The 27,342-nt window shown below is 36.2% G+C and overlaps 1 protein-coding gene across 1 annotated transcript; it reads right to left on the reverse strand.

Annotated features, from left to right (window-relative positions):
- Nucleotides 1-5,139: 5,139 nt before the first annotated feature.
- LOC100893045 lies at nt 5,140-23,035 on the reverse strand. The gene is made up of 10 exons (XM_030995899.1): nt 22,739-23,035; nt 15,112-15,444; nt 13,693-13,962; nt 12,612-12,743; nt 10,716-10,868; nt 9,327-9,458; nt 8,113-8,508; nt 7,082-7,348; nt 5,853-5,917; nt 5,140-5,181 (listed from the first exon to the last, which is right to left on the reverse strand). The coding sequence occupies exons 1-10, from the start codon at nt 22,815-22,817 to the stop codon at nt 5,140-5,142; spliced, it is 1,869 nt and encodes a 622-aa protein (XP_030851759.1). The 5' UTR covers nt 22,818-23,035.
- Nucleotides 23,036-27,342: the final 4,307 nt, after the last annotated feature.

Raw genomic sequence — 27,342 nt, forward strand, 5'->3', positions numbered from 1 at the left:
TATCTATAACAAGGAAGAAAAAGAACAGGGAGTGAATAAAGAGGAGATATGGCCTCTCCCGTACTCTCTCGCAGTTTTTATGACATATCTCCCATGCTCATCTCCCCCCTCCCCCCCCCCCCACCCCCCCCCCCCCCCTCTCTCAAGACATCAATGCCCTCTCAATGAATGAATTTACGCTAAGACTGCGGTTTGCGATGTGGAAGTAGTTACTGCAGGGATATCACGTTAGTACGAAGATAATAAAGACAGTTGAACTCGTTAATGAATAGACCTACCCCCACAATCTGTTCTGGCACTGATTGGACCACTCCTTACACCGGCAACAACCTGACCCTCGACCTCTCTTCTAACACTGACGTAGAAATCGTAGTCCCTGAAAACGGAAAGCCCCGTGATTTCAGCAGTACTATCTCCAGTGATAATTAAAGGTTCTTCGGATTCACCAGTGTTATCCGTCCTCGTGTAATCAATCTGGTAGGAGTGGACAGGGCCATTTCCAAAGTCGTAACCATCTGTCCAGGCATTCCAAATGAGCAGGACCGAATCTTTGGTGACGTCAAACACCCATGGTGATTCAAGCAGTCGTGGGAGAGCTGTTCGGGTTGATAAAAGCTTATTGAATACTCTCATGGGCGCATTTTTCAATTGGTACATTGGTATTCGATCCAAGACCAGTTAAAGACCAGTTTTTGGAAACGACCCCCTCTCCAAAAAATGAAATGGAAGCTCATAATATTACCAAACATGTGAAAGATTATGTTTTGACTAATACGTGATGACAAACATTTTTGCCGGGAATCTGCCTTCTAATTGATATATTTGGTAAATTATTAATATCCGGACTGGATAGATAGAGGGTAGTCCCATATACATATTTCTGTGTACAGTGCTTGTAACTTTACCAAAACTGGGCCAAATTTCTTATAATTTTGATGATTCCAGAACCTTGCAGTTCACATATGTGTTTATACTAGATGATCAACCTTTTCTGAGTGATTCCACAACGTAATGCAATCGCATGACCAGAACTGGTTTTATACCTTTAATATCGTGCAAATTAATTATTTGTGACTCAATGCGATTATGTGATATATATATATATGTATGCATGTATGGGTGTGCGTGTGCACTGGTGTTTATAAAGGAGATATTTACCTCTGGTGATGGAACTGTATTTCATCAGAAACTGGCTAAAGTGCTGAACATGAATTTAGACACGCGAACGTAATTATGCTTAATGACCAAAAGTCCGCATACCGTCAAACAAAATAACATAACATAATACTACAATACCACCTTTATTACTTTTAGAACCAACTCCGCACTCCTAGAGATCGAAGGCAAATTGGAAAGATTTGATGAGGTCACGGTATTTATTCACTAGGTTAAAAAAAAAAAAGGCTCGTGGAAATGCTCACATGCAATATCAAAGTATTATCGTATGGTTCTATTTCTATTATAGATCATAGGCAACATATGTTTTTACCTGAAGTCTATCATTATATATTTTATAGAGCAATTAAAAATGAATGTGCAAGTGACACAATGGGAGGGGAACGGGCTCAATGAATCTACATAATGATTTATTAATTTCATCCGTAGTCTAAACATTGCTTCATCCTGTCTGCCTGCAAGTTCTGTTTTCCTTCCTTTTTTCCTGAGATACGCTCATTTTTACCTTGTTGACAGTCTGATCCTGCCCATCCCTCAGCACACGTGACTCCATTCGGACAATGACCATTGGTCCGTTGACAGTCCACACCACCAGCACAATGACATGGATAGCTACACAGGGTACCAAAATACCCGGTTGGACAAGAGCGGTCTGATTTCAAGGCTAAAGAAACAAGCAAACAAAGCAAAATCATGAAAAGATATTTGAGTGACATAATAATGTTCTGGACATCCGTGTCCTAATTGCCGTCAAACAATTATTGTAAGAACGTGTTATTAATACAAAACTGTTTCTTTCAAACGAAATGTGCCAAAGGAAATTAACGTTTCATGTCATTAAACGATGCTGCCTGTAGGGGGCTTTTGTGACAATGAATTATTAGATAATTGGCATATCGACATTCTATTTGTGCACTTCACTTTGAATATCTTTAAAACATGACCATACAAATATATATATGAATTTCAAATTATTGTTTGTATTTTCTTATGATGCATGCATTGAGATGAATTATACAAAATGTAGTGGCTTATATTTATTTCGCATTTTTCCCTCATGTTTGCCCTCATGTTTTTATCCATACATGGTCAGTGGATTAAAGCCACTACGAGTGCTTCCTCAAGCGCCATCTCAGGTAGCAGTATGATTCCATAGCTCGCTGCGCTGTTAGTTCCTCTTAACTCTTCACTCTAACGTAATGTAGAGATCAGCGGGTTACGCACTGTTGGCAAGTTGACCATGAAACGGCAATGTGCAATACGCTAGGGCAGGACGTTCGTCAGCTCAGTATCGCTTTAACATTAAAGACATGGCATCCCCACTAGATCACATAAAAAGAAAATTATTTGGAAGGACGATCACGAAACATCCTCTGTATGCTTACCTTGACAGTAGGTACCCTCATAGTTGGCTGAACATTGGCCTCCACATCCATCCTCACGGTCGCACGTACCATCACAGTTACAATCCAGTTCACAACTAGCACCAAAATGATCACCGGTGCAAGCTTTTGGGAAACATTAAAAGATTGTGTCAATGATAAATATTTTACATTTTCATAAGTGTAACATCCACAATCATCTTCACCAACCATCCGATGACACCTTGTAATAGGTAGATACAAAATATATACTTTTGTGCTCTAGAACAACAAAATATGACTCCATTTTCGGTTAGATGGAAACATCAGACTAAATTGTATTTTGATTTCTCTTGAAACATTTTGAATTATGAACATTTTCCATTAAATTTATGCTGGATTGCAACCACGAAAAACAGTGCTGTTTGTGAAGCTATACTGAAATTTGTAGAGAAGGCCAGAGCAATATATAATGCCGTTTTTATGTTAACGACATAAAATAAAAAGTGAAATGTCAAGAAACATACGAATGATGAATTATAAATAGATATTAAATATGTCTGTTTGTACACTGCCAATTAAAGGAAAATGTTGCCAGAAAGCCGTTAATTTATTGTTGTTTTAATTCCATTAGATTATTGTGCAGATTACATATCTAATCAAAATTGTGAGAAATGTACGAATCAACTAAATAGGGGAAATCTTTGCTTTTAATTATTATTATAACAGGGTAAGAGCAGTACTTATGCTACCTTTACACTATGTTCCCGGCGGCCACGGCAGCCCCGTTTGCCCGAAACGTAGTGCGCCGTGGGATTTTGGAAATATTTTTCTGTGTTCAAGTTTTGTTAGGTCTTGTCAAGTTTTCTCACGGTCTTTCACGGTATCCATGACGGGCCGTGCGGGAAAAGGGGCTGCTGAGTCCCGGAGGCTCCAAGGCGCACTACGGTTCGGCCCCGGCCTACCACGGACGCCAGTACATTCCCTCCCGGCCCGTCACGTTCTGATGGGGTCCCTCACGTTTCTCACGTTCTGATCAAGGTCTGACACGATTTTCACGTTCTGTCAAGGCTTTCTACGGATGAAACGTGGACGCCGGGCAGCTTTGGAGCACGGTTGTGCCCATGGTATAAAAAGGAGGCCTCCCAAGCAATAAAGTACAGCGTAGGATGCTGCTGGAGGAAGTCAATGATGAGCTCCTTCTCATCGGACTCATCCTCCGTAAAGGTGGTGACGACCCTGGTGGCTGCCCTCCTCCTAGCTAGTGCGTCTTCTTCAGCCTCCCAAGCCTCCCTAGCCTCAGGTTCAGGTTCAGGGACCGGGTCAGCAGCAGCAGCATGCTCTTCTTCATTTGACAGGGGCGAACGGCGAGGATCTTCAGGCTGTTCCTGCTCCTCTACTACTGGTGGTGGTGGTGGTGGTGGTGGTGGTGGTGGTGGTGGTGGTGGTGGTGGTGGTGGTGGTGGTGGTGCAGGACGGAAGGCCTTCGAACGGCTTGGCTTCTTCGGTGGCATAGTTTGGCCTTCTTTCTTCGTATTGTAGATGCAGTAATGTGGCGTCGATTGCTCCGACTCGAATGAAACTCCTGCCGCGCCCGTCTTTTATATATGCTACTCCCGACCGTGTGCGCCGTGTCAGAACGCAACGCACCGCGCCCGTAAACCGTTAGACGCCGGGATGCGCCGTGAATAAACGCGACAAAACGGCTACCATACATAATACCTGCCGTGAGAACCGGGGCAATCCTTGGTTAAACGTGGTTAAACGGGACCAAATGCGCAGCAACCGTGAAGCAACCGCGTCAAAACGTGCACTAAACGTTGCAGAACGTAACAAAACTTGAAAAGACCGTAAGATGCCGGGGAATGTTCGGGCTTCCCGTCCCATTACGGACCACCTCCAAGTTTTGTTACGGCCTATTAAGGACTGTCACGTTCGCACATACGGTACCCCGCGTTGTGTCACGTCAATCTTGTTTCGTTCACGGTGGCCCGAAACGGGGTTGCCGTGGCCGCCGGGAACATAGTGTAAACGTAGCATAAGTCAGCCAAGCAAGTTTTAAGAAAAAGAAACATTTTGTGTTCGGGAACTCTACTTGTAGTCTTTACACATGTTTTTTTTTATAGACTACTTTTTATTTAAAATTCTATAAAAAAAAAAAACATATTCCGGTCCATTTCTAATATTGGCGCCTTGACAACCTAAATTTCCTCCTTTTTTCATCTGTAATGTTGTATGTATGGTATCTATGGTTCAACATACCTGTTTGACACCTGTTTCCTCCAAATCCGTTGATGCAAGCCAATCCGACTGGATTTGGTGGTGAAAATAACCGGTTTGGGCAGCCGGGGTTACCACTAGAGCAAACCACAGTACAGGATTTCCCCCAGTTATTGTCACCGCAAGCTGGTGAATGGAATGACATTTACATGACCATGTAAACAAAGAAGAAAATACAGATTATTTGTTACATTTCAAGCGACACTGCCATAGCGTATTGTTTATTGTACAGCTCCATCTTTTAGTCAAATTGCCAACAGTGTGTAATGCAACACCTAATTCTCACTTCACAGATAGACCTAACAGCTGTCCTGAGATGGTGCTAGAGGAGATGTTTGCGGTAGTGCTTCCAGTCCTTAATGGCCTTATCCGACGAATAGACAACTTCGTATTAATTGAAATTACAAGTATAGAAGAATAACAAATATTTTACCTTTCATTAATGCACAAAAGCAAATTCAAACCTCATTTTCCGCATCCCATAAAATTTGCAAGAGTAACGGTGACGACATAACATGTGAACGGGGAACCTGATCGGCGATAAACCTTGCTTAATTATACAAATTCAATGGAAATACGCTTACTCCACATAAAATTATGTCATCAAGTCGATATATAGCTAGTTTCTATAGGTCGACAACCTTCGATTTTCAAAGCTTTAGGTTTCAAGTTGTCAGAGAGCTGTTACTTTTCTGAGATACTGAAGTATAGTATTATTAATCATTGTAATCTATGGTTTATGGGCTTTCCGTGGATATATAATTCATCCATTTAATCTTTCACTTCTGAAGGGGTCTTTAATGACGTTTTTTATTTATTTTTATCTCAACGTTACAATTTCCAATACGATTTCGCAATTCGATTATTTCGGAATTATTACGCCGTAGTTCTTTGATACTTAATTGTAGTTGAAGATGAATAATGATTGAGTAAAAAGAAACAAGTTACCAAATAATACTTAGGCCTACCTATTTCGCAGTTAACTCCTCGGAATCCTGATCGACATACACACTCTCCCGTGACGTCATGACATACCCCACCAGCGTAACACACGGGACAGTTCAGGGAGCAATCAAGACCGTACTTGAAAGATGGGCAACCTAAAAACACAATGTAGGAAGACAAATCATGGCATCTAATCAGGCCTAAAAAAAGAAAATCTTGAAATATACGGTGGGCTTTTTTTTTTCTTTTTACCGTTTTTTAGGAAAAAAATGTATTAAAGCAATAAAAACTGAGAAATATCAGCCCAAAGAGGGAGAATTTTTTTTTTAAAGTAAAAAAGAAAAAGATTTCCGACTGACCGACCCATGTTTTGGCACCTAAAGGGCAATACAACATTATTTTTTTTTTGTAGGCCTCTTGTAACCCACCTGACGGCTCAGCAATACACTGCAGCTTTCTATAAACGGTGGCCATGATAACGCAATTCTAAATATATCATATTGTGATGCGAGCTCAAAATCGAGAATGACAGGGGAAGTTAGGACTTGCTGCTGTCCTCATCTGTGAATTGGATGTTGCTTAAATTGTATGGTTTTTATTTCAACGCAAACTCCGTAAAACGATTTTTACAATATAAATTTCACTATAGACATCTGACAAAGATTAATCTTTGCATTACATACAGGGGAGGATCTAGCTTTTTGCCAGGGGGGGGGGGGGGTTGACCCAAAAAAATTCCAAAAATCGCGCCGTTTTACTGTTTTACTTTTTTATTCACTTGGCCGCCCAATGGAGAAGGGGGGGTTAAATCGCCGAAACACCCTAGATCCGCCTCTGACATATTTTACTTTACGCCGTTATTCGAGAAAAAATAATACTTTGATGAATCGTTTGCAGTGTGCTGATATAGGAGGCACTTTCCGACGGTTTGTAATTCTGAAGATTTGTAATTTCGAAACATAAATTTTCCATTCCAGGGGTCCACTATTCCGAACATTTGTTTCGTTATTCAGAAGGTTCGTTTATCCAATGGTTTATAAATCTGAAACTGACATAGTGTTCGTTATTCCGAAATTAGAATAGGGTTTATACCAACAAATAAAGGGAAATAGGGTTTGTTATTCCGAAGGGCTCGTAATTCCAAAAATACGGTAGGCCTTCAGGGTTTCTTGTCATTTTCGGAATTATGAACCTTCGGCATTATAAACCTTTTAATGAAACTTCGTAAAATCAACATGTAATCGGTGCAGAACGTCGGCAGAATGTTTAAGAAGTGTAGAGGTATTTAAATATGGCGGTACCAATCTTCGTTTACTTACTTCTTACGATGAGTTTAAGAATAGCATGTTTTCCTGTCTCTCTGTTACCCTCGACGTAGCACTCGTAGATTCCTTCATCAGACTTCCTGACGTCATAGATGGTAACTGATGTCATTCCATTCCATTCGGTGATTTCACTTCCTCCGTTGAATCGCCATCTCAAAGATGAAGTGTCTACAGATTGTGTCGTTGAGACGCCGAGAGTGACGGTCTCGCCAATCCCTACCGTAATTGATAATTTCTCAGGCCAAACCTCTGAATTAGATTCTGACAATAAAGATAAAAAAATGATAGGTTGCATGTACTTAATGTACATGAACGTTTTGTACATATCAATTAAAATAGGAACATATCAACACTTCTGATGTCTAAGAATTCTTTAAGCCTAAAGAGTCCGTAAGAGATTAAAGTGTACAATTCTTTACATATTTGGTAATGTAGTTTCTAGTATGATAGGCTTATCTAATAATCGTGGAACTGATCCATTTTCACGAAAACTCTTTTAGGATAGAAAACACGATCGCGACTATTTTTGAAAAATCAACTGAAGGGCAATTTCAACATCCTATTTTACATCCCATAGAATCATGTTCGAACTACGTAATGCATCATTGTCATGTACGCAAATTGCAATAGGTGACGCACAAGGCTATTGAAATTGCCCGAGGTTGATTTTTTCGAAAATGGTTGTGATCGTGTCGGAATTGCCTTCTTACCCAAAATTTGATAATACAACATTCGTCTAACAGTAATGCGGCCATTGCATGGTTATATTATGGAGTGAATGAGTAATTTTTTTTTCATACCTCATACATAAACGCATGAATACCCTTCAACATGTTAAATTAAAAAAAATATCAATCTACCTAATCAACAAAGTGGAAGTACAAATTAGACCCTTCTTTGAAATGAATATATTCAAAGCGACGCATCAATTACATGTGTATCAATATGCACAAATAATTTTGTTTAGTAAGGGGGCAATAAGATTTTTTAAAGAAATACATGCAAAATGCAACAAACGATCATACCACCGCGGTACTCATTCAGCAAGACATTTCGCTCGGTCCATCCCTTGTAATCGACGGACATTCGGTATGCACCGACACGTGCAGCTCCGCCATTTGTTTTATCAATTCCAGCTCTTAATGAGTGTTGAGCGCTAGTTGTAGATCTAGTAAACTGTGTTCCGGGAGGCAGCCCTGTGTCTTCCCATGCTTCTGTTTTCACTAAGCCATCAACCTTAAAGTAAGCTCCGTGACCAGTCTCTCCTGGTCCCGTGTCCACTTCTCGTCCGATGGAATACGTCAAGGAAAGATCTCCGGTTACAATACTATCCCCAATCATGAATATACCGAGGAAATTATTGGTAGCCGTGGCATCATAGACACCTCCTCTTAACATAGCTATGATGTCCAAAACAGTCACTGCAGTAGAAAATAAAATGTGAAACCGCGAAGTAATTCTCCAGATAACAACATTTTTCAAGTACACAATGATACAATTGATATTTTAAGTCGAAAAGTCGAAGAAGTGTTCCCATATAATCTATAACATATTTTGCGTATAAATAGAAACGTCTTAAATTAGAAAAGGTGTACAGGCAAATAATGATTAGCATGGTATTGCATGGTTTTTACCACATATTTGCAAAATTACCTGCGATTACTAAACGACCAAAAAGAAGGACACAATCTCAATGTTTGGTTGACCGTTTCTACATAATCATATTAGATTTAGCACGAGTTCTTTCATGAACAAAAGTCATTTCAAGTGCTCTGATAAGAAGAACAATAACATAAAAAAGCCTTCATACTAAAACATGTATTCTCTTGCAGTATTTTTTGTCATCACGCCTCTACACCCCCACCCAAATATATACAAAAAAAAGAAAAATTAGTTGATTGTGATGAAATTGATTGATATCCACAAAATATCCATATAGTTCTTGATATACCTATAAAGATTGTTAAATTGTTATATAGGTAGGAATAATATAACTCCACTGCCACCTTCTAAAGTCGGCGAGTTCCCTTTTTGTTTGTCGTTGTTCTCGTTGTTGTTTTGTAAAGTTTAGAAGCTGTACGAAACATGTGAATCCTTGAGGACCTTAACTTCTGCTCGTCTGCAAACTAGTGTACCCCATAACATTTCATTAATTTATGCAATTTATCAAAAGCCTTCATCAGTACAACTTAGTCACGGTCACTTTTCCAATTTGATCACTTCCTTTATGCTCCTTTACCTTGGCATTGATCTCCAATCCAGCCATCTTCGCAACCATCAGAACAGGCCCCCGTAAGAGGGTCACATGTTCCTGTAGAGACGCAGTGACATGTCTCAGTGCATCCTGCGCCGTACGAACTATCAGGACATGCTTTGTGGAGATAAAAGAGATAACCAGTAAGAAGAATAGAGGATCAGTAGGGGTTCACTACTCCAAAAGAAATTATTCAAGCTCCCCCCCCCCCACCCCCTCCCCCCCCCCCTCCCCCCATCCCGAAAAAATGATAATAATAATAATATTCATAATTAAAATTTTTAAAAATACATGAATACGTAAATAATAAATTGAAATAAATATTGAAAGTTGTTCTTTAATGAGAGGCTGCTCCGCTCCACCCCTAACAACAGAACTGCAAAAGCCCCCAATGCCACTTTTTTTAATCATTTTTCTATAACTGTGCCTGAACAGGGTAGAAACGGTTTACCAATGAAACAATAATAAGCACCAAATCAGGGGAAATACTTTGAAAATTTGTCATATGAAATCCGTCATTTTCAAGAAGCAAAAAATGATAGTCATCGTTTTATTTTATTTTGGTTTATTTTGTTTTCCTCTTGTGTTTTTCTTGTTGAAATGTTGTGGCGCCATGAGGTTGTGGTGCTCTGAAGGGTGTCAAAGTCGAGTGGTTTAATAATCTAATGACTGGAAATGCAAAAGACTTCGGCTCGGGCTCTTGTGCGGCACTAATTTCTTTACCAAGACGTGAATCTACATTTTGCCACTCATCTCCCAATGGTTAATGGGAACATTGGGTGTGGGAAGGGGGGGGGGGGTCCATTAAATGTTGTGAGCACCAAAAACGTGGTGTAGCCCAGCCTGTGTCGGGGTAATATTGGAGCACCATGAGCACCTTGCATGGTCATGATGGTGGATATGTGCTCAATTGAAGAATGCAATGATATCATTATTATCATCATTATTATTATTTTATACATATTATCATAATTGTAATTACTATAATCATCATTATCTTTCATATTATTATCATTGTTGTTGTTGTTATCATAATTGTCATCTTCACCAGTGGATCCCTATGAAGAAAAGTAGTGGTATATAAATATAAGTAGTGGTAAATAAATGACACACTTGTGGTAAACGAATATATAACAAATAAAATATCATCATCATCAACATTAATATTATTGCCATTATTGTTGTTGTAATCATTTTCATCATATCAGTTGTCTTATTACTAGAATTAATTTCCATGTTATATCTAATCATGGCTACGGTACTGTACATGTAAACAAAAAGGAAATCACATCAAATGCAGCAATGGTTCCTTGATTATGGCATGCCAAGCAAACATCGCCATGATAACTGGCATGTCATCTGATTCTCTCTTACCTTGGTCACATTGTAACCCTGTCCATCCTGCAGCACACGAACATCCATACGGATCCGGGAGACAGAACACAGCTCCACTGCAGTCAGTCCGACCAGATTCAAGGGTAGTGCAAGATCCAGAACATCCCTGTCCAAACTTACCGGCTTCACATGCTGTATATAATGTTGAATAGACATGACAGAGAGGAGCATTCATAGGTTTTGCTTATTTGTTGTACTTTTACAAACATTATTTGTCGTTTTAGCACAATTCCGAGACAAAGAGAGTAAGAGAAAGGGAGAAAAAGTGGGACAGATAGACCGATACAGAAAGAGAAAGAGACGGAGAGAGAGACACACACACAGACAGAGATACATAGAGACGGAGAGATAGAGAGGTAGAGTTAGAGATTCCTAATTAATTCCTTGTATAAGATAGTCTACATTAAAAGTTATCTTTATTTATACATTTATATCATAAGTCATTTCTAGAGATTCCGATTAGAGATATTAAAAAGTTATTTTACTTTTTTAAATGAGTTAAAATGCATATTAAAACCCAATGATCGTAGTTACCATACACTGCAAAGCACTTGGACTAGTTAGTTCTGACTGCTTTGGCGCTATGTAAATATAATTAATATACAAGTTGTAGTACTAGTAGTAGTAGTAGCAGTAGTAGTCAGGCGCGTACACAGGGGGGGGGGGGGGTTGGGGGTTAAACCACCCCCTTTGCTATTTTTGTGTGTATAAACCCCCCCCCCCCATAACCCCCCTAAACCCCCCCCCCCCCTTTGGATTTTTTTTTTTTTTTTTTAATTAACAAAAAAAAAAAAAAAAAAAGTTAAACCCCCCCCCCTTGAACAAATCCTGCGTACGCGCCTGGTAGTAGTAGTAGGAGTAGTAGTAGTAGTAGTAGTAGTATTAGTAGCAGTAGTAGTAGTAGTAGTAGTAGTAGTAGTAGTAGTAGTTGCATCGGCAGCAGTAGTACTAGTAGTAGCAGTAGCAGGACTATTATTGGTATGTAGTAGTAGTAGTAGTTGTAGTAGTAGTAGTAGTAGTAGTAGTAGTTGCATTGGCAGCAGTAGTACTAGTAGTAGCAGTAGCAGTACTATTATTGGTATGTAGTAGTAGTAGTAGTAGTAGTAGTAGTAGTAGTAGCATTAGTAGTAGTATTAGTAGTAGTGGTAGTAGTAGTAGTAGTAGTTGCATCGGCAGTAGTAGTACTAGTAGTAGCAGTGGCAGTACTATTATTGGTATATAGTATTAGTAGTAGTAGTAGTAGTAGTAGTAGTAGTAGTAGTAGAAGTAGTAATAGTAGTTGCATCGGCAGCAGTAGTACTAGTAGTAGCAGTAGCAGTACTATTATTGGTATGTAGTAGTAGTAGTAGTAGTAGTAGTAGTAGTAGTGGTAGTAGTAGTAGTAGTAGTAGTAGTAGTAGTAGTTGCATCGGCAGCAGTAGTACTAGTAGTAGCAGTAGCAGTACTATTATTGGTATATAGTAGTAGTAGTAGTAGTAGTGGTAGTAGTAGTAGAAGTAGTAGTAGTTGTCGTACTAGAAGTACTATTAGTGATGTTAATAGTGATGGTGTTGCTATTATTTTTGATGTCGTGTTGTTGTTCGATCTTCTTTTCATTATTTATTATCATGATTATGATTATTATAATAATTATCATTACGATTATCATTATTATATTATGCTAATGATTATAGTGATACTTATTATTATTTGCATTAGTAGTAGTAATAGTATCATCATCATCATCATTAATATTATCATCGCCATCATCATTCATTTTCAGTCGTTTTACAGATCTTTTTACTACTATCATTCATATCAATGCTTTTATTACAATCATTTTAATATCAGAGAGTAGATGATAACAAGAATTGCCCCATTCTCTTTTTCACTTACCAATTTGGCAGTGGTCACCACTGAAACCAGGTGGACACACACAGCGTCCACTCACATCATCACAGACTCCTCCATTGTAGCAAGCAGAGCATGTGTACTGGCAGCCAGGTCCCCAGAGGTTATCCAGACAAGCTGTAACCATAAAAAAATGAAGAAGTCATAATGGTTTTGTAAACAGTATGCTTGCATCCCAAAAAGGAGTTATTGATTGATCAAGAATATGAAATTATAAAAATAAAAAAATATTTGTAGTTTAGGGATATCGTTAAAAAATTATATGGTCCGAAACAAATTGTATTATAAAAAAACACGAAAAAACAAGGTAAAAATCATCAGAACTTCACATACAATGAACATTACATAATGTCAAACTTTCGTTCTCTACTTTCTACAAGTAAACCATTACGAAAAGGCAACCGTAAACATGTATTGACAAAAAGCCAGAATAGTCGTATTCTGAATATCATTTCCACGATTGACATCGAAAGCTCATTTTCAATTCAGTTCAGTTCAAACCAATTTAATTTATTCAGATTCCATCTTTGTTTAAAACATTTAAAAAATACATCAATTGAAAACATGCAATTTCTTACATAAAAACGTTTGAATGACATACATATATAAGTAATAACAGAATTTAATTGAGCTCATCCGCACAAATAAAAATAAAGGTTTTGTCCAGACATCTCTCCTGATAAAAAAGGATTCGGTAAACTTAAATGGCGGGAAACAAATATTAGGTCAAGATAAATGCCATTTAAATAATGCCTCGTTCCTATATGTTGTGGTACATTGTTTCTTAACTCTTATCGTGCCACAGGGCTAATCCCCACTGTGCCAGGTTGTTTTGGAGATAATCTGATTAATGCGATGGTTCTATGAATGGCGAGTGCAAAACACACAGCACAGCCCAATGAGCATAAACAATAACTGCTACTACGAATGCGCCCTTGCACGCACATGGCACTCAATAGGTAGCGTGCATGCAGCCTCATGGCAGGCTATGGGTTAATCAACCGAAATAATTTGTAAGTAAAACTGATTATCTTTGGATCATTGGAAGAGAAGGTGACATGATTACCTCTAACAATAAGCTTCACTAGTCCTCCTCTATCTGGATCGTCAGAATAGTAGTAATGGTGAACACCAGCATGTTCCGCTTTCTTAGCCTTGCTGACGTAGAGGGCATCCCCAGAAACATTAGTAGACAAGTCAGTTTGCCTACCATCTTCGTGATTTAATATCCACACGAGTGAACCACTAGTTCCACTTGATGAGCTAGTATTCATTGACAGACGAACCTCTTCATCGAGACTTACTGTCACCGTGAAGTAACCAGGAGTGAAATGAGCTAAAAGAAGAAGAAATATGGAGTACATCAAAATTAATGTTTTATCTCCAACGATTCCCTCTGCGTAAATTATTTTGTTAAAAGAACTTCATTTGTACACCATTTTTTTAAATCACTTTAATTAGGCTTTAAAGCGCATTCATAAAGTTCATTTGTTTGTATTGCAGTGTTCTATATACACTATAACCATGATTAGCAATATTTTCATCAAGTCTCCAGTAAATAAATGTTTTCTATTTGTAATTTTAATATATCATTGGAATGCAGTGTATATTTATAAGGTATATCAAAGCATTATTTGTATACTTGACGTGTATATGCACCATCTACATGATACCCCTGATGGTATTGAATTAATGATCAACAAAACTTAAATTCTCCCTTCAGTTGAGAATCCAGGGAGGACATTGATGCAGCCCCATCCCCCAAACCCAGGATTTGGGATTTCAGCTCAAAATGGAAGAAAATTCAGAAAGAGTTTTTATATCGAGTACATAGGCCTGGGCAATATTTCTTTTTTGTTCGTAACTTTCTATTAGAAACTGTCCCTTTAACTAATAATCTCTAATCAGCTGGCATGCAAGCCGATTACTTTCTGATGCACAGCTCACGATGCTGAAGCGACATTATCATGTACAATCATCATTAAAAGCATCGTTTTACAACGTTAAATCTGAGATGCATGGCCCTGCGTGATATCAGTGTCTGTGATATAGTGTTATATTTATAAAAGGTTTATAATTATCATTCAAGCATGAGCTAAATCCAGGATTTCGTTTCAGAATCTGAGACAAAGTTACCCAATCCCTTTAAACATTGTAAAGCATTAGTAGTACCCTTATTCGCTGTTTTCACGAAGTGACGGTAGTGAAAAAAAAATTGCATTCACTTTGCGTAACAATTTTCCGTCACTTCGTGAAAATTGCGTTTACATTTTACCACATTTATTACTTTCCACCGAGGTTTATAAAGTGGGAACATGGAAATTAATGTGTTAATTAAAATTGCAGGTCCGTTAGGGAGAACAGCATTATTGCTGATGAGGTTTCCCTGGGTAATACAAAATATCGTTATCATTCCTAATAATTTATAATTATTATCATTATCATTATTATTCTTATTATTAAGTTAATTATCATTATTGTTTACCATCATTTCTGATGAATATAGTGGACGTCTCAGTTGTCCAGTTGTATCTCTCCGCTCGGCATCCGTAAGCACCAAATTTATCTTGATCTGTATTTTGGAAAGTAACTCTTCCCGATGAGTCGATCATCGATCCTTGAGGCAACCCGCATGTTCCTGCATCATCATCCATCGAACACCAGGTTGACTGCCTGTCCCCCGTATCCAAGTCCACCGACCTCTGGAAGGACACCATGCTTGTGACATCAGCTCCATTCAAGATGGCGGCGTAGGATGCCGAGGAGCTGGTATCGTAGATGGGGTTGAAGTTGATGCATGTCACATCCAGAATGTTTGCTGCATGGTGAACAAAAAAGTAAAATGAATTTTCATAGACACGTTGTGAATCAGTACGTGTCAAATATTCGTTTGCTTCCCCGTTTGCTCGTTTATTTGGATTTGTTTACATCTCCTCTAGATTTGAATTCGACAGTTTGGAACAAAAGAAGAAAGAAAAAAAAGAAGATAAGAAGATAAAATAATGAAGGTTAACCGTATTTGTTTTGGGAGACTGATAGATTTTGGTTCCACGTTCTCTGTATCACTTTATATCTCATTTCCAACACACACACACTCACACTCACACTCACACGCACACTTACACGTGCATACCAACACATTATGACGGCCAATCGACACATCCATAGAAAACGAAGTTGAAATTATCTCTAAGAAACTACCATGTATCCTTCATAAAAAGCTACCACAAAAGTTTCCTATCCTTTTTACCAAAGACAAACAGTATATTATCAAACAGCGTTAAGCTAATGTAAACCATGTCATGGGTTCATGTGGACTTAAAGGTCGTGTGTAGTATTATTATGATAATATACATGGTGTTCAGGAAATTCCTTGTGCGCACCATCTTAGGGAAATCTTAAAAATAAAATCCCTGGATCATTTCTCTTGAAATACGATATAACCGTGGGGACGGAAAGCATATGCAACTACCACGAAGACTATTCATCGACTACAATAACATGTAAATATTGGCCATGCTTACAACAATCTAAAATTCACGATGGCGGAACGAACATTATGAATTTTAGGTAAGTCAATGAACCGACACATTTTAATCTGGGTAGACAATAGGCGTTCGTATCATATTCAACACTAGTATATGATTAATGAATTATGCATCATTATATGAATAAGCTGGATAATGGTACAAAGATTATAGGTCGTAGTAAGTGGCACTTGAGTCTAGAAAGGGGTTGAATATAGGAGTGATTGTATATTTAACAGAAGGTTGAGTACTCACAACTGTTGTGTGTGGTCCCATATACCTATTTTTGTGTTCAGTGTACGTGACTTTCAGCAAGTTTGGGCAAACCATTTCGGTCATTCCATAACATCATAGTGTAAGAAGGCACTGGTTTTTTTTAACATATACCAAATGTGTCCACAAAAGGGTCAAAAATTAAATTATATTTACTTACTTTAAACGTGTATTTTAAGGATCAGGACTATTCATACTTTTGAGAAATGCAAATTTCGGAGCTTAATCTATCTCCCTATTTATTCACCAGATGTGAATACTTTGAGTTCTTACAATTTTATTGTGAACTATAGCATATCTAATAACCGTGATATAAAACTCATTTGCTATTAACTACACCAACAAAATGTGTTGGTCTTTAAGAATATGTTTCAGAGATTATTCATGCAAATGTTTGAGTTTCTATCTTGAAAAATACAGATTTCGTATCCCTTGAAAGTGAAAAATAGTTCTAAATTAGGGTTTTGACAATAACAAGTTTTCATTTCAATAGGTAAAGTGCTTTTTTTCTGGGGTCAAACTTATTGTATTATAAGAAATGATGATATAAGATAAATACATACAAACAAAATTGGGAACTAGTGCATTGCCTAATAATTTTCACATGTCACACCACTGGTGTTTCGAACGTTACACACTCTTAACATCATAACTTTATTCAAGTTAGTTGCTTTCTTTAGGTATTATTGACCTAAGTTACATTAATTGTTTGCAGAAAAATTCTTCTTTAACATATTTTATGGAAACAATTGTGCAGTTTTAATTAGTCTATTACATATACCTATATTGTCTTCATCGACTACCCAATTTATGTAAGTTATACTGTTCATTTCAAGAACGTGTAGTTATAAATGCTTGTGTGATTTAACAGAGCAAAATATGAAGCTAATAGCAATTGTAGTCATCAATATTCCTTAAAAAATTTACTTACAAACATACTCTCTTTTGCATGTTATGAACAACAGTGTACATGTACAATGTATGTTATAGTTTTTTTTCGGATGGTACACGAAGTTACACTTTGCATTAAACTATATACTGTAGTGGTCATTCAATAATATCACTACACATACATGTACATGTATGTAAGCCAAACATTTAACATTTTTTGTCTTAAATAAAACTATAAAGACGAACCCCCGCCATTAAAGTAATAAGAAATAAGGGAATTCTTATCCATTGTACATCCCGAGAATGAGACATTTTACATGTATTTTAAAATTGTGTATGTTTTAAATTGTAATACTAGTAAGAATCATCCTTTACCACGAAAGACAGCACTTAAAAATGCTCTTGAATAAGTATCTATTTATTTACTTGATGGGTGGATGGATTGATTGGTTGGTTGGTTGATTGATCTTAACTCTTGCTGTGCCGATATCGCAGGTGACAAACAGTATAGGTTAAACATGTATCTTACAGTGCACATTGCTCCAACAGCTATGTGGATACCAATTAGATGTTCATAAATCAAGTATTCTAGTTATCTGTAAAACATTATAGATTCATATAATATAATTTTTGTTAAAGATCCTTCCAAATTCTCTGTTTAACGATATAACGATGGTGAATGAATAGGCAAGAGAAAAGGGACAAGCAATATTAAAGCCCATTTATATTTCACACTAGCTTACATGTAAATGTCTGCATACAATTGAGGAAGATACTGTGTATGTTTAGGATCATTAGATAAGGTATTAATGCTCTTTTCAGTATTGGATAATGCCAGTAGTAATCCTTTGTACACAGATTAGTTACGTGTACTGAATGCCCTTTTTAAAATGTAGTTTCAGATGAAAAAGCCATATTTCCCATAATTTTTTAGAAAAACATTTTAATTTAATTGATTTTATCAACTTTATATAACTGTATCATACCCATGTCATGTAAATGTACACTGGGTATTGTATAAATGGGTGATTTTGAGCATTTGTAACCTACCAAATAGTTTAAATTGACCATACAATCTTTGGTTATATGACATCATTTGGAACAACCTCTATAAAATGAAAACCTGACGATTTGCAAACACACAGCAATGTAAATAGCAAGAAGAGAGGCTGAAAAATTGAAATTTGCTATTCTCACATCTATCTTTGCCCCTCATTTGAACGAGTTAAAGTATGAAAATGTCTGTTAACAGTTTAATGTAACGTCCGAAACGTGCTAACAGCATACCAGAAAGTGCTGTTAAAATGGCTGAATATTTTTTATGAGTCACTTTTATTGAGATTTTTTCTGATAAATTACAATTAAAGATATACTAAAGCAGCCAGCCTTGCCTTGCATCACAAAGTGTGGCTTCAATATTTTATGTTTTATAAGTCAATTTTGCAAAAAAAATAGATATTTTACAGAAAATTCGTTTTTTGCATCAAATCTAAATAAAATTATCAAATTAGTGTATTTAACAGGAGTGTGCATTGTGAAATCGTTACTTGCACATATGATCAAAAATTAGTTGAAATTTGCAAACTATGTGTTAACATCGAAATCATGTAACGTCCGAAACACCCTTCTTGTGTTTACACAAAATTATTGGATTTGAAAGAGCTGATTTGTGTTAAGACTTATAACAACTTATTTCATAATGATTTATTCACTCCAGATACCCCAAAATATGAATTATCATCATTTAATTGGTATTTTTGGTTTCGGACGTTACAACTGTTAACGGAAAATTGGTTTTAACTATAAAATAGTATTGTAGTAATGTATTGCAAATTTCTTTTGTTTGGTGGGTAGCCGACATGAAATGTTTTTAAAATGTTACGATAGATAGGTCCTGCAGTTCATATATTTTCTGCTATTCAAATTGGAAATTGTTTCGGACGTTACAAAATTGTTTACGGAAAATGAGACAACTTTTTCAAATTTTGAGTATATTTCTAATAAGCGCTACTATAATTAAAGTTTATTTTCTTTTAATTTAATGACTTGGAGTAACTAATAAGCTTATTCAAACCATATACAATCTCATTAATTTATCGTTCTAGTGGGTTAAATGAAGGTCTACATTGTTTACGGAAAATGTAACGTCCGAAACACCATTTTCAATTGCACTGTTCCATCAAAATACACGAGTTAATTCAGATTACTGTTAACTTTCTTTAAGATCCACCCATGCTCATCAATCATCAATAGAAAAAAAACATATTGTTTGTGGCTATATATTTTTTTCGGCTCCAACCAAAAATTCCGTAAACAATTTGCTGTTCTGGGATACCTCATGCACATAAAGCAACGTTGAACATTTTTCATTAAGCTATGGGAGGTCAATCTAGGTCAAGGCCAAAAGAAAAAGTTGTAACTGATTTCTAATTCTTTATCTTTGTAAAGTTTCAGGCTCTCAAAGAGCCATTTAGCTATTTGGTCATAGTTAAAAGAAACTAGTGCCGTAAGCCTCCTTCAATTCTTAAGCACTACATAATCAACCTTTCCATATTACAATTTACACTTTAATAATTGGAAACAGGTTAAAGTACTCCTTCTCTCTCTCTCCGAGCTCTCTTTCTTTCTCACATACATACATACACACACATCCTTCCTTTTTCGAAATATCCCCTATTCTCACTTTCAAGTCTCTCTCGCTCTCTCTCTCTCTCTCTCTCGCTCTCTTTTTCTCTTCATCTCTCTCGCTCTCTCTCTCTCTCTCTCCCGCTCTCTCTCTCTCTCTCTCTCTCTCTCTTCATCTCTCTCTCTATCTCTCTCTCTCTTTCTCTTTATATATATCTCTCTTTCTTTATTTACCCCTCTTATGGCCTAAGCAATAGAAGAAAAAGAGAGCTTTTGTGTAACATTTTCCAAAAAATCAATCCAACTCAGCATGAGTGTGTATCCAGGCTTTCATAACTGTCTAAGCGTGTTAGAGGACACAATAGAGGAAAATACATCGTTGAAATTGTAAAAAACACATTGATTGTCAAGTGGATTTGGCGCCATACAAATATTATGTACTATTATTAATATATATGTAATACTGTGCGTAGTAAAATAGGTTTTTGAGTTCAAAATGAAATGGAGTTGATTAGAAAGATTGCGGAAATAAGTGTTGACAAAAAATCCCGTATATGATAAACATATTATAGAAGGGCATTTGAAACATTAAATCTAAAGTCAGTTTCAATAAACTGTCTCGTGCGTCAACTTGTGAACTTTAAGAAAATTACAAAGACGAAATACCTAATCGAAACCTATAAGCAGTACAATAGGGAATTCAAATTACAAAATATTCAATTTCTTATATTAAGTCCTTCGAATTGTGTTGTGTATCTTTAAGTGAGATTGAAAAATAATCATGAGTATGTATGTAGTATGCAGGAGCAATAGTAGAAGCAACAGCTGTAATAGCAGCAGAAGTATTACTACTACTACACTGTTGGTCATAATGGTGGAATAATTTTTTTTTACCCCAATTTATGGGATGATTTTGACAATAATTTATTCCTAATAGATCTAGATAATAGTATACATTCTCAGATTGTATTGAATAATAATTTGACAATGTGTGTTTGTTTTTCGTGACTGCTAAAGCATGTGTGTGCTACTATGCTAATCAACTAGGGGACGTACTTCCTTAATTTATAACTGACAGTAATGAGGATGAATGCCTCTAATATTAAGGATTAAGGCACTAATATAGCTGATCGACACGGTTTAGAAAAATATGAAAATGCAATAAATTATCAACAATTTATTGCATTTTCCCCCGGCCCCCAACATTACAAATCCTCTGTAGGGCAATGCATTATGGTTCAAGGCATGCCCACATAGAGGACCTTTTTATCTTAGGGGTCGGGGCAAAATGCAATGAATTATTGATAATTTATTGCATTTTCTTTGTTTTTTGTATTTGTGGGGACGGCGACGTACCCTAGCCCCCGCTGCGTACAGTCATGATTCAGTGGCTAAGCAATGGCCTCGTTTATGTGAGCCCCCAGGATCAAAACCGTGTCGATATGCTTTGTTAGTGCCCTTTTATGAGGCATTATTCCTCATAACTGTCAGTTATGACTTAAGGACGTAGATCTCCTCGTAGATTAGCATAGTAGCATACGCATGCTTTAGCAGTCACGCAAAACAAACACTCACAAATTTGTATTCAATAAAATCTGAGAATGTATACTATTATCTAGATCTAGTAGGAATAAAAATCATTGTTAAAATCTTTCCATAAATTGGGGTAAAACCAAATTATTCCACCATTATGACCAACAGTGTAGTAGTAGAAGCAGTGGTAGTACCTCTATCAGTAGCAGAGTAGTACTAGTGCTAGTAGAGTAGAAGTTGTACCAGAAGTTGCAGTATTAGTATTAGTCCTAACAGCAGCAACATTAGTAGTTCTACTAGTAGTAGAGTAGTATTGATAGTTGAAGTAGCAAAATTAGAAGTAGTAGAAGTAGTAGTAGCAGTACAATTACTAGTAGTACTACTAGTGGTAGAGTAGTATTGATAGTTGTAGTAGCAAAAGTAGTAGTAGTAGTAGAAGTAGTACCAGTAGTAGTACTAGAAAAAGTACTATTAGTAGTAGTAGCAGTAGTAGTAGTACTAGTAGAATTGTCGAAGTAGTTAAAGTAGTGGTAGCAGTATTACTAGTATTAGTAGTAGTAAAAGTAGCTGTAGTAATAGTAGTAGTAGCAGCAGCAGTAATTTTAACCCATTAGTTATCATGAAAAATACGAACGTAAATCTGCGATCTTACATTTATCCCGATTGCTGAAACGACTGCAGAAGGAATACAATCCCTTACACTTACAAGTGGATAGTAATAAAATATTAAAAAACACAAATATAAAACCCTCGAAAAGTTTGAAACTCGAATTCGATCGATTACATCTCACTTGTCACGAGATAATTGCTCCTTTAAGTAAGCATTATCAGATTGTTTGTTTATTCTTCCTTATTAAGATGATACCATATTTGATACCATAGATGTACTGCGCATTCCTTGACTAATTTTCTGTAAACAAGGAATGCGCAGTACATCAGAATAAGGGGCAGGGTAAAAAGTGAAAAGTTGCGAAATGGATTACGCAGTGCACTACACACCAGCCCTACATTCATCAAAGAAGGAAAAATGCAAAGCCGTACAAGAGCAGTGCATTTTGCAACTTGTTTCTAAGTTTGATGTATAAATGCGAACTCCATGAAAAAAAAATCGTAACGAATAGGAGATCATTTTTATAAAGAAATAAACACACTTTCTAATAAACATAGTGATGATTGTGTCAGAACAAGAGAGAAAATATAATCAATAAAACTTGAATTTCCAAAATTTTAGAGGGGTTTACATGAAGCGTCCAAACTACTTACCGCATGTCAATTGTCCTATGAGTGTCACTTGCAAGAAGATAAACCAGTATAGAAATGTTCCAAACATGTTTATGTCCATCGCTCTACACAAAGAAACCACTTGTAACCATCAACTAAAGACCAAAATGTCCATTTACGAGCAAGCCGAGTAAAGTGATCTTCTTATCTCCATGCATGTATATAGTATCATCCGATTTGCTTCCTCAAATTTCCTTCCTCTAAATTAGAAATATTTTCATGCATACTGCTTCCTGGTTCATTATGATTGATGCCTCAGTCACAACGCTAAACCCACTCCAAAACCGAAGCCAAACCGACTAATTCTTAACCATGGGCGGTAGTGTACATGTATGTCTTGCTTCGGCCCGTTGTCGATGATCTGGGACCTGTTTCACAAATCCTTTTTCAATGACAAATGACCAAAATCAGTGACAAATCTGCTGATAACCAATCAGAAGCAAGGATTTCAGTGGCTTATAACAAAAACTGTCATTCGTCACTGATGACAAGTTTTGTGAAACACCCCCCTGATGTTGGTATCGCTGGTATTAAAGGGTACTACTTGGCATTTTGTTTGTCTAGTTGATAAGGTCCAGAAGAAGCTATAGGCATAAGACCGCTGTAATGGCATTAAACCTTGCTCGGCTGTTCAAAGGGCACCTGTATTAAAACATTGAAGGCTACGTAAATGAGATTCGTAATCATCTATTGTCTGTTTTGAAATAGAACAGACGCAATATCATAGAGCATTGTTAATAGGGAAAACGGGGAGAACTTTAAGGAAGTTAAAAGGCAAAATTTGCTAGCACCAAGATCGTTATGAATACGTATCAGCAGTAATATTAGTAGTGGCAAAACATGATAGTTTTTGTGGCAACAAAGGGACACAAATTTGTCATTTGTATCAAAGCAGAAAAAAAGACCAGTGAAATTGTGTGATAAACCGGAGCAATAGGTTTTGAACGGTTAGAATATGATATAAATAAATCTATGCTATTCATCTTGTTTGGCAAATGCCATTTTTTGGTAATTTTGCACATTTAGTGTAAGTTTCGTTGGATTTTGTGATAATTTATTCTATAAATTTACCAGAACTCAAGCTTATCTTTAAGAATCGAATACTAGTACATACTTTGGTAAATCTACAGGTTAGCATTTTGTCCAATAATGATCACTTTTTACCAAAAAATGAACATTTTGGAATAGGAATATGCGTTATCCCTTTTTAACAATTATTGAGTGCACGTACACACGGTATGTTCGAATATTGTATTGGTAATTACGACTAACATTCCAAGCAAGTCTTGTTGCATTGTGTACTGTTAATGTCTAACTCTTGTTTCGACAGGTGCATTTGTACACCTCGCATAAAAACCAAGAGCCGTCTTTCCAGAATTACATTATTTATTTAACGAGCGTCATAGATTGCTACTCAAAGTACTTTAGTCAGGGATGTCAGTTCACACCGCCAAACATTTCCCCCAAAATCGATAACTGACTAAATTTGGCCATTTGGGGTAATTAAAGTTTTGGTCTGTTTGTTGTCCGTCTGTTGTCGGTTCCTTAAAGTAACTTTGTTAAGATGAGAGAACATGGTGCTAAGGTAGTGACTTAAATGCTAGATGTACAATTAAAGATAATCTGAAATTTTGAGTTTGAATGGTCCATTATTAATGATACAAATTGGGAAAAACTTATCGGATCGATTTCTTAATTCTCCCAACTATAATATTACAATTTAATTACATTTTAGGTGAATTTAAATCGTCACAAAGCAATGAATTAGCTCTATATACCATTCAGACATTCAAGTGTTGAAAGATATTTAAAAGCCTGTCTTATGTCTTATTTTCAAGAAAAAACGGTTTCGAAAATGTAAAAATGGTTGGGAGAATTTACTGTTAATCACTTTTAGAGGATGTTGTACTGTGACGCCTTCAAAGAAACCCATAAATATCTTTGTGGTTTGAGAATTTTCTCAGGATTTTTTGCCTGTTCGAGGGTAAGTAGGCCTACAGTTATTTCATCAACTTTCAACAATGTTCCCGAGTCACTTTAAGCCTACCGCGCATTATACGATATGACTACGATCCACTTTGGGAAGAGTTTGCTTTAGCATTTAGTATGAACGAGGATTTGAGTAGTCGTATGATTAACAAAATCTTAATTTTCAAGAGATATCAAGATTCCTTGAAGAAGAAAAAGCAAAATGAGCTCAGAATTGTAGTTACGTCCGATCAGTAGTACGATTGACTTCTTGAATGCATTGAATTTCCGTTTGTTACAATTTTTATTATTATTCAGAACCTTAATCGGGAAGATGGTGTTGGTTTAAAAACCCATATCTAACACAATTGCCATTTCTTCGAAAATCGGATCATGTAAAGTGCGCTGGAGATTAGAATCTTAGTGGAGTTTTACACATTATATAAGTATCCTATAACCCAGTACAGGGGCGGATCTAGCTCTTTGCCAAGGGTGGGGGGGGGGGGTTAAACCGCCACCCCCCCCCCCCTTGAACTGCTCCTACAGTATGCCATGCTGAATATTTTTAGTTTAATTGCTACATTATTTCCTCATCAGGGGCGTCGCTAGGACCGTTGAAATGGAGGTTGGGTGTAATGACGGCGGGGGGGGGGGGGATTAGACAAGTTAACGACAAATGGATTGGGTATCTTTGTCTCAGATTTTGAAACAAAATCATAGATTTAGCTCATGCTGCAATGATAATCATGAACCTTTAGGTCAGTCAGAAACCCCATGACTTTTACAAGCCGATCGTCTGTCTGATTATCAAAATATTTATGATTGGAAATCGAAACCAAATTTTGCGGTTTCCGAACGATATTCATTTTTTTTTCTTGTCCTTTTACCGAGGTGTTTTATTTCACATATTTCACATTTCATATATATTTACATCATTTTACATTTTAACATAAAAAAAAAGACAAAGTATTTAAAAAAAATAGTTATAACCTTAACATTTCTTGGAAAATTTCTTTGTGTTTCGTTAATAGAAAACTTTGTTTATTTGCTATGTAATATCGTAGTTTTAATTTGAAATTAATGAACAGACTTTTACTATTGTACTCTTTTCCATCACACCGAAGTTTAATATACATTATGTATATTATGTATTGTCCTAAAATGAACAAGAAGTTTATTACAAATTTTTCCTTTTTTTCAATAAAATAACCTATTACTAATGCTTTTTCATTAATTTTTATTTGTTCATGAAAGTAATTTAATATAAGTTTTCAATAATTTCCCAAAAAACTCTAACCTTATTACATTTTAACAAGACATGAAAAGTATTTTCTGTTTCTTTACATATGTCACACTGGTCATTTTCCATTTTACGCCATCTGCATAAATTTAGTTTTGAAGGAAATATGTTATGCAATATTTTAAAATTAACTTGCTTTATCATATTATTTCCTATTTGTTGAAATTTACAATTGAATACATTCTGCCATTTAAAAGAAACAGGTATTAAAGTTCAAGTAATATTCCCAGTAACGTGTAACATTTGGTTTTTGAAGTTTTTGTTTCAGGAGGGGTAAATAATAATGTTTCGTCTTGAAACTAGATATATCAACAAAATCTCCAGTAGCTACCTTAATTAAATTTGAATCGTTTTGCTTACTAATTAATTCAACATTCTGTCAAACGTATAAATTTATTCAACCAATCGCATGGGAAACATTTCTTCAATTTTGCATATTCGAACTCAAATACTAATTGATGAATACCAACTTTTTTTATTTAACATAAACGAGTTTTTTCAAATACCATTTGATATTACGTGCTTTACTTTAGACATTCCAGCTACGTACCACTTTGACAACAATAATGTAGAATTCTTGAATCTAATATGGCTGTTTTTCCATAATATCTCCTCTTCTATTTCTGTTACATCAACTAAACCTCGATATTTAAATTCTGACCATGCAACAAGAAGATTTTGATAAAACTCTGATAGTCCTTTTTGTATACACATCATTTTCATAGCTTTCTTATTCAAGTTATATCGTAAAATATCTGGAAAAAATCCAATCCTGTCAATCCAATATCTGAATAATGATTTCCATCTACAATTTTGTTTATCCAATAATTTGCTTATCCAAGATAAATACAAAGAGTTTATTTTCGATTCAATGTCTACCATATCAAGACCACCATCTAACTGTTTATTTATACAGACATTTCTTTTCACTCTTTCTCTTTTTGAACTCCAAAGAAAAGCATATATACTTTTATTCAATGATTTAATTACAAAAATAGGAGCAAGTAATTATTGGCCTTTAGGTCAGTCAGGAACCCCATAACATTTACAAGCCAATCGCCTGTCTGATTATCAAGATATTTATGATTGGAAATCAAAACCAAATTGTGCGTTTTCCGAACGATATTCATAACACTACAGTCTATTGGGGTAAACGAGTATGGTAAAACCGGTCACTCAAAGTTTTTTACTTTTTAAGGCAATTCTTGATCATTTTAAAGCGCAAATTTGTTAGGGCTTCAATATTGCACCATATCACAGACACTGAAACGTAGGGCTGTGCATCTCAGATTTAACATTGTTAACCGATGCCTTTAAA

This window comes from Strongylocentrotus purpuratus, unplaced genomic scaffold (assembly GCF_000002235.5).
Source record: "Strongylocentrotus purpuratus isolate Spur 01 unplaced genomic scaffold, Spur_5.0 spur5_scaffold_3, whole genome shotgun sequence".
Taxonomy (NCBI): Eukaryota; Metazoa; Echinodermata; class Echinoidea; order Camarodonta; family Strongylocentrotidae; genus Strongylocentrotus; species Strongylocentrotus purpuratus.